The sequence below is a fragment of the Argopecten irradians genome, chromosome 11 (assembly GCF_041381155.1).
Source record: "Argopecten irradians isolate NY chromosome 11, Ai_NY, whole genome shotgun sequence".
In the NCBI taxonomy this organism is placed as follows: Eukaryota; Metazoa; Mollusca; class Bivalvia; order Pectinida; family Pectinidae; genus Argopecten; species Argopecten irradians.
Genome location: NC_091144.1, coordinates 13,125,994 through 13,139,272, shown reverse-complemented (window position 1 = coordinate 13,139,272; position 13,279 = coordinate 13,125,994). Strand labels below are relative to the sequence as shown.

At 33.9% G+C, this 13,279-nt stretch overlaps 1 protein-coding gene across 1 annotated transcript; it reads left to right on the top strand.

Moving 5' to 3' along the window:
- The first annotated feature begins 3,281 nt into the window (after nucleotides 1–3,281).
- Nucleotides 3,282–12,263, top strand: LOC138334782 (uncharacterized). The gene is made up of 3 exons (XM_069283507.1): nucleotides 3,282–3,994; nucleotides 5,084–5,131; nucleotides 10,203–12,263. Exons 1-3 carry the CDS (start codon nucleotides 3,424–3,426, stop codon nucleotides 10,454–10,456), a joined length of 873 nt encoding a protein of 290 aa, XP_069139608.1. The 5' UTR covers nucleotides 3,282–3,423; the 3' UTR covers nucleotides 10,457–12,263.
- Nucleotides 12,264–13,279: the final 1,016 nt, after the last annotated feature.

The following is a 13,279-nucleotide window of genomic DNA, read 5'->3' as shown; positions in this document are numbered from 1 at the left end:
TGGAATTGGTCCCGTTTAAGGGTAACAGCAAGAGTTATCTTCCCTTTCTCTTCTCTTCATTTCATCCGCGACACTCCTTCAGGTGTCGCCCAACTAGTATGACAAGAAGTGAGAGGTATTTTCACCCGTTAATTATGTATATATTATACATGAATACAGGTGTACATGTACATTATTAAGCAAACATATATATACATAGGTCTACAATGTATATGTAAGGTATATTTTTGCTTTGAATACATAAAAGTACACATAAAATTTAGATATATAGTTAGGCTGATCTTTTAAAGTAAATCAGATGTAAAAAAGTTATATAACTAGTGACATAAAGGGGAATGTCCATTAGACGGATAGAGACTACAACTAGGTATATATATAGGGAATGTCCATTAGACGGATAGACACTATAACTAAGGATATATAGGGAATTTCCATTAGACGGATATATGTTAAAGCTAGGGCTATATAAGGAAAGTCCATTAGACGGATAAAGACTATAACTAGAGATATATAGGGAATGGCCAGTAGACGGACAGACATTATAAGTAAGGATATACAATGTATACGGAATGTCAAATATTGATATAATGATAAAAGAAATACACGTATTTACTTAGTCCGTTAAACATGCCTATATTATTAGTTTTTCGCCATTTTTTCCTTTTTATAAAGTCTATATATTAGGCCATTTTTTTAAAAAGCCTAATAATATTTGCAGGTTTAGCGGAATAGTACATAATATCATGACAAATGAAAATAAAATTATGGTAGAAGCAAGTATAAAACCATATAATATAATGAAAACCCTTCTTTATGGTTACAAAAACCTGTACAGTATAGGATTGTTTACACTTAGAAACTCTTCACAAAACTTTTGCATACGTTTCAACATTTATTAGATTAACACAGTAATCAGGAACCTGTAGTCGATAAATTTGTGTTTTCAGTCGATAGTGGATATGTCCATTAGACAGATGAGATTTCCTTCGATCGGATGTTTGGAAAGTTCACGCGTCGCGCATGCACATAGGGGTTGTTTACACTCGCCGAAAGATAATAATATGAAATAGTGACTAGGTCGGTCCTATTCATTTTCAGTTTTTCTCCATTTTGAACAAAATTGTTATACAAACTTTTAAATATTGTTATTAACACAAAGTACACAACTTTTACAATTAATTTTAGTCCTATAATTCTTTTTATCTTTTATTACATGATTTTTTAGCGATTTAGTCCATTTAACACTAACAATCACTTACTATAAAGTTGTCTATCACGTGATTAACACTAACAATCACTTACTATATAGTTGTCTATCACGTGATTTAACTCGCTCTCTTTACCACTAACAATCACTTACTATATAGTTGTCTATCACGTGATTTAACTCGCTCTCTTTACCACTAACAATCACTTACTATATAGTTGTCTATCACGTGATTTAACTCGCTCTCTTTACCACTAACAATCACTTACTATATAGTTGTCTATCACGTGATTTAACTAGCTCTCTTTACCACTAACAATCACTTACTATATAGTTGTCTATCACGTGATTTAACTGCTCTCTTTACCACTAACAATCACTTACTATATAGTTGTCTATCACGTGATTTAACTGTCTCTTTACCACTAACAATCACTTACTATATAGTTGTCTATCACGTGATTTAACTCGCTCTCTTTACCACTAACAATCACTTACTATATAGTTGTCTATCACGTGATTTAACTCGCTCTCTTTACCACTAACAATCACTTACTATATAGTTGTCTATCACGTGATTTAACTCGCTCTCTTTACCACTAACAATCACTTACTATATAGTTGTCTATCACTAGATTTAACTCGCTCTCTTTACCACTAACAATCACTTACTATATAGTTGTCTATCACGTGATTTAACTCGCTCTCTTTACCACTAACAATCACTTACTATATAGTTGTCTATCACGTGATTTAACTCGCTCTCTTTACCACTAACAATCACTTACTATATAGTTGTCTATCACGTGATTTAACTCGCTCTCTTTACCACTAACAATCACTTACTAGGCCTATATAGTTGTCTATCACGTGATTTAACTCGCTCTCTTTACCACTAACAATCACTTACTATATAGTTGTCTATCATTTGATCTTCGCCATCAACAATTAATTACTATATATTTGTCTATCATTTTATTTTAACTCGCTCTCTTTCCCAATAACAATCACTTACTTATAGTAGTTTTATTTCGCCGATAGGTAATTTCTTGATCTGCTCTACAATGTTTATTCGCGGGGGTATTGAATCTCGAGGATATTAATGCGACCGCAAATATAGCGAATTTATACAGCATAAAATTAAAGTCGGGTATTCCTTGTCAGTCGTCTTTCTTGATCTGTATTATTTGTATTTAGTATTTGATTATTTGTCGTTTTAGCTTGTAGTTTTACTCATTCTGTATTCTCTGTACAAATTGGGCATTGACTAAAAAATATGTTATCAGTCCATAAAGGGAAAAATGGCGTCGCCGTTGATAACGTCGATTGTGTTATATCGGCGTTATGATTTCATAGAAAAAAGTCTTCCAAAATGAATTTTGAATTTTAAAAGATTAGCTTTTGTAAATTGAATTAAAAGGATTAATTTGAATAGGTGTTTTATGTTTATTTAGAGTACACTAAGATTTTTAGTGTTTTATCTCCATAACATAAACAATATATTCAAGTTAATCCTAAATATAGTGAGATAACCGTCTGATCATTTCTCGAAACAGTGTGATTGTGTACTCGCAGGAGCTCCCATATATAGTATTTTGATATTGATCAAGAATATATGATAATACAAATAAGTACTAATGTAACTTGAATACGAAAAGGCACGTGAAATGACAAACCGCCCGGCAGAGGAGACCATTTTAAACATCATTTATACAATTCAACATTGTATTTTCAATCAGGAAACTATTGTTCTCTGTGTTTTAGTTTAATCTCGTAGCTGCTTATCGTCGAATATTTATTCTTTTTTCTTCAATTAATTCAGCATATAAAGCATTCTTCCCTAATATTGTTATCGCATTGTTGATGTTAGTCTCTTTTAGGGCAGTATTTACTTTCGGTAGTTGCATGTATATAACAATTTACTTTCTCTTAAATTTTTGTCATTGTTCTTTTCACTCCAAAAAACTGTAATTCTAACATAAATATATCGTTGTTTAGTAAATTCGAACGGCGCATACAGTTTATAAAGGAAATCTGTTCCAGGGCTAAGCTTCCTCTTGTCTGCCGTCCGTGCGCCTCCAGGTCGCGGTAAGAACGAGTACAACTACTCACTTTCAGACTTGACGTCCTTCCTTCTGTGGCCAATATGTCCAGCTTTTCACAACACAGACCCACATGCTGAACTCAATTCAACCCTGGTACAATATGGAATCATAATGACTACTCCGGGGCCTTTCCAGGGACTTTCAGCCTTCGAGTTTCATGCTTTGCCGTCCACCAAGGTACAGATTACGAACGACGGTACACTGGATGGTAACGAAGGTATGTGTTGGTTATTCTACATCAATCCCACCTCCGATCAGAACGCTGTCGTACTACAGTATGAGGGGAACGCCACCCATCGAGGCCTGGAGCTTCGGTATACCGACACACAGTCCCTGGTGATCCGAGTGTACACCGGTCTAACATACCAGGAGTTTGGTGACCCCTCCATCACTGTACCATTAGGAACCTGGACCCTGGTCGGCATCTCCCACAATGTCCTCTGGGTGGACGAAGAACTCGATATTCTTGTGTATGATAGCAACGGCGACAGCACTGTGTACACATTTAACTCTCCATTTCCGAATGCTTTTGGTGACGTGACTTTTGGGCTAGGACTGGATGAATCTGCGTTCAATGGCAAACTGTCCTGTATCCACTACTATCAGACCTCACTCTCAGGCAGAGCACTCGATACAGCTTTCGAATTCTGCGATCCGGCTACATGGCAACCGACATACCAAGGTATGTAATTAGATATTTCAAAACATTAGTTTTATCATTATTCATCTGATACCCACATTACTAATTAACTCTTTTAGTGATATAAAGAAGATTAATTATTCGAGATTTATATGCAGATATAAAGTAGGATACGTTAAAAATGTACATAAATCGTAAGCACATGGTATGTTTTGTTAATGCTTACATACTTAATGTGTTATTGGATAAACAATTGAAACAACTGATATATCGGGCTATATACTATCTCGTGGCAAGTGAAAGGCGTTATATGGATACAAAGCAAATGTATTTTCTTATTTTCAGAGAATTTGATATATAATAAGGTAAAAAGATGTTATGATCTTGTTGTTTCTGTTACTTTGTAACGAAATTTTTTCACGAATTCTGATCGCCGCTACATTAAATCACATCCGAAATCTTACTACATGTAGCCTAAAATTACTAGCCTAAGCCTACACATGTTATATCCTAATTGCTTACCTTCCTATTGCTTTAATATCACATGCTGGCAGTAAATAGGTCAATGTATTTTATAATTTTTGAGAGCTCCATATCATATTCTTTGATGTTTCATTTATTTGTGTCGAATAATTATATGTTCATTAGGACTTATAAAATGAGAAAACACTTTAACTACAGTAGCGTGTATTCGGTCACCTCATTTTTTTCAATATTCATACATTGGTTTTTTGGTGTTTTTTTTTTTTTTGACAAAATTTCATTATCGGTTTGATTTTGATTTAGAACTTAAAGCAAAAGTGTGTACTTAACCGTTTGCTCTTTATTCAATACATTTGAAATATATCCATTTTATTTCGTTTTTATGATATCGTCGATAATATGTCGTATAATATATCGTTGACACCACCTCCTTCTTTATTCTTAACTCTACTTCATGATTCCGCTTGTTAAAATTAAGAAAACAATTAATATGAAATATCTCCTGAAATCAGCAACGAAAAATGCAACTATTATCTACGGAATCTGAGTAAGATAAACTAATGTGTGGTTTGGCTTACAAGCCGAGGATGAAGCATTAACATATGATTTTGTTTAAATCTGCTTCCTAAACTGTTGTTTTTTCTACAGGTGACCTCACCGCTGATTCTACGTTTCTGTATGTCCCGACTACAACACGTAAGCGCACACTGTAGTTTCTTTTATAAAATCAGAAAAATCGTAATTTGTAATGGAAATAGATATAAAAAGATTTTAAGGCCCGATACTTTTCAGAAAATCGAATTGAAAGTTCCGAATATCGTCAGAACATCTATAATGATGGTTAAATATGAAACAAATATCGCAAATCGTTTTTGCGTAATTTCGCTCGAATGCAAATTCAAATATTTTGTAAATAATTGAAACGGCGTAGTAATATATTATTATATAAATGTACGATTGACAGTACGATTCATTATCGCGAGTATGTCAAAAAAAGAAGACGTGAATTATTGTATAATTAGTGAAGATAAAATTGTAAACAGTACAACAACCAAGCTTCATTAGACTGGTTTGCTGTGTGGGGTAGTTATAGTGTACTGTGCCAGTTATTATTGAACAATTGTATTGAACTATTGGATTATTGTATTGGACAATTGTATTGAACTATTTGTATAATTAGTGAAGATAAAATTGTAAACAGTACAACAACTGATCTTCATTAGACTGGTATGCTGTGTGGGGTAGTTATAGTGTATTCTACAAGGTACTGGTATGCTGTGTGGGGTAGTTAGAGTGTATTCTACAAGGTATTAGGAAGACGCTCTGAACAAGGCGACACGAGTTCGGAAAGTTAATTTTTAACTTTTCATATTGTACGTTGTTTAGGAAAAAATGTAGTTTTAACGTACGATTATAAAACTCGATTTACACTGACAATGAAAATACTGCAAAGTCGTTTGTAATTGGGTTCAAATGTGCATCGTTCAGAAAGACAGAAATATATGTCTTTGATCTCATTGGTTATTCGCTAAGATTTGAATATAACCCCTTTTATGATAAAAGGAATATTATTTCAATGGTTCTTGCTATTAAGTTCATCATACAACAAGATAGGTCATTATTTTAAGCCCTATTACCGCCAAATATCGTATCTATCTTTGGTTACGACTTTTTAAACATTCTTTTAAGACAATGATTATTTAGGAAATAATCCATTAATCTCCATACGTTACGTGTGCGCAATGGGTTCAGAGTTGGAATGAGCTCTCGTTATCTGAGAAATAAGTACACAATATCTTGTAATTATTATCCGATGTTGCCAGATCGTCTAGTGTCAACACATTTATTACGATCAAACGTTTGCAAGAAAGGAATCTGCGTTTGTAGACTGGTGCAAATAAGCAATGTGATGTCTTCAAACCGGATTTTCTTCCTCTACGCCAATAAACCATTTCTGTAATATGTAATTCTATATATCAAACTAATCAGAATTATCAAACACGCATGTTTCAATGTTTTACGATAGAGTGAATAACAATAACGGCACCCTTATTACCTATGAAAATTGCACATTTTTTTTCTACAGAGCAAATCGAATAAATAGACGAAAATAATTTAATCAAATGCAAAATTGAGATTTCAAATTACTTTACATACTATATTACTCGCAAAGTATTTTCAAGAGAGGCCGTCCATAAATCAGGATGACGTTTTCAGAATACTTATTTCGGAATGAAAAGCATGATCAAGTAATTACAATTAATAGAGTACAGTGTATATTGAAGGAACTTCTTCGCCAGTACAGTAACATATCAATGTTGGGTCAAGTCAAAACCACAAATGAGAAACGGGTGGTGACAACGGATACATAGACCAAATTTCAAGTTTCAGTGCCATATAATTAGGAGAAGATTTTAAAAAAAATGAGGTGAAGGTCAAAAAAAGGTCATGATGACCTGGTTATCGAACGCCGTCATAACTAGATCGAGCGCGCGTGCTAATATTGAAGTTCCGACGTCTCATTATGTACAAAATTACATTATTAAATGAAGACAAAAAAGTATATAGAAAAAACGCTGTCTTACCTAGGTGGGTCGATATACTGTACTAAGTATGTATTCCCACTCATATATTGGTTCTATGGCATTTGTTAGATTTTATCTTTTGTAGTGAAATTATCGAAGTATTCGGAATTTAAACAATTCTTTACTTCCGGCGACGTTATTGAACTTTCATATACAAAGTCATGTGAACGTGCATTTATTTGAACTACCAAGGACTGAATATTTATCTTTATATACTATCTGGGCCGAGTATAATGCCACTAAATAAACGTGTTACTATTTTTATATTGATCGATTGTCTCTATTCCCTTATACAACTAAATATATTTATATAATCAATAACTGAAAACGGAAGGCAAACAGTTATAATGAGATACTGCAGACTAATTAGAATTCATGGGCAAATACTACTCCAGCAATATCGTTAGAAGTGTTAGAAAACGTCAATATCAGCTGAGCTTGTGTAAATGGATTTTGTACTGTTAACTAATCGTGCGTTTTGAATTTTAAAAATATGGAATTAAATCATACACGCGTCGTGGAAATATATATGATGGTTTATGATTAGTGGTGGTTAATATCAGTGGTGGCCAGCCTTACAGGAGGGTTGATATACATATGTATTCAGAAACCTCATATATTTGAAATATTTTTTTTTGAAAATAGTCGCCCTCAAGACGAAACGGGCCGATATGCGCCATACCTATTCTAGTTGTTTGTATCGCACCATCATCGGAGTAACGCCGATATACGCTAAATTTAATGACGTTATCGACAATATACGCCGCCTGTATTGATGGCGTGACGTAACTGTCTAGCCCGTATGAAGTGCTTTTTATCTAGGTCCATGAAAATGTTTCATTCCCTCAAGGGTGATACGTAGGAATCTCAACCCAATGGTAAAGAATCGTAAGTTGTCAAACATACGGCTTTTCGAGTGTTTGACAAATTACCCGTTTACGCCTAGGGTTAAGATTTATCTTGTCTCACTCTCACTGGAGTGAAATATTTTCCCGCCTAACCTGTTTGCACTTTGATCTAATTACTGTCGATACTGTATAAACATTTCAACATCATTGACGTGATGCATCTAAGAGATATCAACACGGAAATTGCTGTGACGTAATGGTATGATCGAGTGGCGTCATACATTTTTTCTGTGTGTCAAGGCTCTCTTGCCCTGGGTAATGTAGATATATCATTCCCTAAAATTTCACTGTCATCCGTTAGTCGTAAGAGATTTCTCTGTCAATCTCTAGGGCATGGCAAATTGCGCGCACGAAAGTTTCGATTACGTCAATTACGCGACGTCATGACTTCATGTGTTATAACCATGGCGTGCATTGTCGACGTTGTCATTGATGAAACCATGTTTATGTTACGGTGACAAGGCTGCTTTCATGGCTTTAATGACCTCTTTTTCTTTTGTTTATATATATAGTCAATGTTTATTTCTTCCGTATATCTAGTATCAAAAGAAGCATTGTCGCCGAGACATGAACATGTCCGTCGACTGCAGCAGTATTTATGATGTCAATGACAAAGCACGCCACGGCTACGCTGCTTGCTGTGACGTCGTCACATGTCGCCATTTCATTGTTTGCACAGGAATTTCCGGTTCAAAAGAACAGCGTGCGTAAACTTTAATAACTATTGGGATTGACAGAGAAATCTCTCAAGGAAAATACAATTGAAAAAATCAGCGAATGGTGAGAGGATATGGTGTTGTCTTTTCCCTTGCGAAATAATCATACGAGATATGGAAGAAATTAACTATTTCGATTTAAAAAGTAAATATTTTTATGCAGAAACAGAAGTTTCTCGTTATATTTTTTTGTAGACTAACACATTAACGGATCGAGTATGAATTCCTATTGTGATGATGTGATAAACCGTAATATGGTTCTGTTGTGTGTTTCTTTTAGCTGAAAAGTAGGTACATGTACTGAAGAGTAATGGTTGTATGTGAAAACATCTCTAAACTGGTCGCTTCTGCGACATTATACTTTTTATATCTCGTCAATATGAAACCAATATCCAAATGATGCACCTCATCCAACTGTGAAAAACAATTGACAATTCCATTCGTGTGAATAAACAAATAAAAAGATGTATAAACACTATTTGCTAGTACACTATTGAAACCGCTCGTTTTGTCTCATTTCATTACACACAATGAAACTTAGCTGCAATATTGTAGCTCAAAAGAATTTTAGAGGAAAACGGTGTCGTCTTTTATGACTATTACTACTAATACAAAGTAATGATTGTGCAATTTATTAATTTAACGTTTGTTTGCATTTTATCTTACTTGTTTGATGTCACTTACCTTAGGTAATAAAATTGAACCACAAAAAATGTCAAATTCTCATTGAGGCATTATTTTCTACATCATACATACGAAGGTCTTTCTGAACGGAATTTATACGGCACGTCCACCATTTGTAAGAGGTACGGTAGATATTAAGATTGGCAGTTATGTTTGTTTTGGACAAAAATAATATTTTAATGCATATAATAATTGGAAACCAACAAAAACGTATAGAAAACTGAGCCCGAGTGATTTTCAGAGGCAGTGCTCTACTACGACACATAAGGACCAATTCGTACCCGGCCGAAAGGTATAGTAGCTATAGGCCGGGTACGTATATTCGTTCCAAATGAAACTTTGTCTTTGAATTCTCTATCAACATCTTTGTTTTGTAAAGGACTTAAATAACGATAACGTGTTGTTACATTTAATAAGTATACATATAAACTGACATACATTCTATACGGTTGTTACAGTATAGACTATTTATTATCAAGAAATATACTTGTATGATATACTCGTACCCAGAAACAATGGACAGGTACGTTGAACTTCTGAAACTTAAACATAGCATATCTGATACCATAAAAACAAAGTTTCAATATCGATTTCTCCGGGATGTTTACCTCTTATCGTGCTGCATGACTCAATGCTATTATCATGTATTGTAAAGAAATGCACCATGTACAAATTTTTAAAAATGTTCTTGTGAGAACATGCATATATGCTTTTGCTTCAATTGATATCAGATATTTTTTAAAGTTCGAACCTTTTTGTTCTTCCTGCACGTTAAGGATTGATAAACAAAGCACAAGCATATTGAACACAATGTCACAACAATAAATTTCGTGTTGTTTACATATCAATGATACATCATATTATGTTTTTGCAGCCCTGCCTACACTGCCACCTAGAGGGGCTTGTAGAACATTCCTCAAATCAGACAGCATGGGGATTACAACACCTACTGAACAGCACGTGGTGTCGGACAAGTCGGGGTGTGTTGTACACTGTAACAGACGGCCATGGTGTTCACAGTTCGCACTCCACACAGAACAGGGTGTGGATGTCATGTGCTCTCTAGGCAAGGCGTCATCAGATACAGGGATTCATTCCAAATCTTCTCTCTACAGTCTTCTATATTAAATGACCAATTCCTTTTTTCTCGATATTAATTTTTGTTTTCATGCTATAATGCTAGCGAGTCCTGTGATAAACTTATCTATCAATAAAATATGACATATTACTTTCCATCAACATTTGATTTAACCCTAACCCTAGTGCAACATTGCTATTGAACTTATCAATTCATAACATCAGAACATTCTGACTGCGGTATGTTTGGCATAGTATCCTTGATAAATATCCTCACACATCACTTTGTAAATAGCCTCATGCTAAGATCGACAAGTCGTGATATTGTCATGCTGACGATTCAATAATGAAAGTGGCTCACGCACTTACAGCGTTTGAATGATTGTGATTTGATTTGATTTAATAATCCTTTTCTGACGTTTGAAGTTATGAATATGTGAGGATGGGTTAACATGCAAACTTTGAAATTACGACATAAAATGCGTGTTTCTGCTGAGCAAGTGCTCTTACATACGTTTCAGAATAATGTTCATACAGATATGAACGTCTAATTTTATTGATAACGTTATGTGGCAAACTCATTTCGGATATAAACATTGAAGAATAATGACAACCAAATCTTTCAAAAGGAAAATGTATTTAATAAAATATTCTTTCATATCCGGTTACATAGTGAAAATTTCAACGAGTCGTAAAAGTAAATAATGTTAAAGATGCTCCACCGCTGACAAATGGTATTTTTTCACCATCAAAAACAGGAGAAGACTATTTAGTATTTTTCTTCAGTTACAAAAGTCACGTACTTTACACCATTACCACCATTGACAAGTTTGAGCTTCTAATTTTACTTCAAGTTAAAATATGAAAAATAATTAATTGCATCCCGAAAAAAATCCGTGTCACTATATCCTATATGGAATGAAGTACTGATTGCGCATGCACCAAAAGCGAAATAAATTATTTAACATTATTTTTGTGTTAATTAGACATATATAAACACGATTAAATACCTATTATTGTTCAAATTATGAATATCATTTATGCTCTGTCGGCGGTGGAGCATCTTTAAATCAAATCACAAATGAAATCATATTGACAAGAAATATCAAATCAAAATTTATCACAAAGAATTTTCAACACCTTTTTATCCTCAAAGTCTCTTTCAGAAGACAAATAAGATATTACATTCTAATAGGGCGGGCAGAAATATCCACATTTCCGGCGAGGCACGTGTGTGGATGTAATAGAGCCGGAGCTGTATAGTGACTTCCAGTTACATAACAAACACTTTGCATCGCCCGCTATACAAAGTAGGACGAAAGACATGACTTGTATTTATATCAAACTGAACGTCGAAGGAAATACGTAAACATTCAGTGAAATCTTGATAATTCTCAAAAAATCTTCCATTTTGTCAAGCATACCAGGTAACTGCAAATCTTGAGAAACACGTATGTCCTTGTTCTATAGTCCAGATAATACATTTAGTGCAATCTTCAATCCATTATTACATTCAATAAATGTGTCGGCAACTGTAATAGTGCTCCAAAACAATTGTGTGTCATTTAGGACAGTCGTTCAACTACATTTCTGGCAAAAGTTATGCTTGCATGATCCAAGCATGGTGTCGGACACCTTTAAACACTGTATTTGGTCTTTCAGATTATATTAAGATACGAAATAAAAGAAAGTGGTTGTTTCTTGGATGTCATGATTTGAAAAATAATAGATCAATTTTCAAATTATAATGATGCAAAAAAAATCAGTTTCTGAAGACATCAATTCTAAAGAATGTACAAAACGCCTTACAAATAACAATCTTTGTATAAATAATTTTCTTTACTCCATTTATAGATATAACAACCACATGTCATTATACTAAGTAAAGATTACTACTCGTATTTCCGTTATTTGTTATAATAATAATAAATGACATCACTCACTTCAAGAATATACAGTTTTTTGTTGTTTTTCCTTATACAAACTAAGCAAGTATATATTAATGTTAGTCAAAAACATCTTTCTCGAATTATGCAGACATTTTTGATTGAATGTTTGCAAAATACTGCACAGGTATATCATTCAAAACCGTATATGCATTGTTAGTCACATTACAAATGTATTACTATCATTAACATTCATTAAAGGACAATTGCTCGTTAACAAATGGTGTTTCTGATTAAATACTAAATAAATACATATATATGTATTAACGAACACAAAGAATTAAATATAGTACAGAAAATCATGAAAAATAATCGACATTTGATCATATTTGTTTTTACTCCCTTCATTAGCAATCGAAAATTATGCTAAAGGTCAACAAGCATAAATGATGATAAAAATATATTCCAGAGGATATCACTTTGCATTCTTTCTAAGTGTTTTATCATTCAAGGGAAAGAGAGATATTTTCTCTATCGTTTTCATTATATACAAAATCACAATAATTCAAAATGATCTTATCACATGAATATATTTATAAAGTTCTCCTTTATAGACCTTCCAACCAAGGTTATTAAGGGACGTACCTGGTAAGGAGGAACGCAAGAGTACACAGACCAGCAGTCAGTACCTTTAACTGCTCCACGCGGGTCTCGAACTCACGACTCCGACGTGGAGAGCTTGTGGTAATGCCTTGGCATCTTATCCAATCAGCCTGTATAGTCAGCTCTTCAAACTTTATCAGAGTATACCGATATGTGTACTACACTTAACACGTTATCAACGTATACCGATATGTGTATTACACTTAACACGTTATCAGAGTATACGATGTGTGTACTACACACTTAACACGTTATCAGAGATACTGATGTGTACTACACTTAACACGTTATCAGAGTATACTGATATGTGTACTACACTTAACAC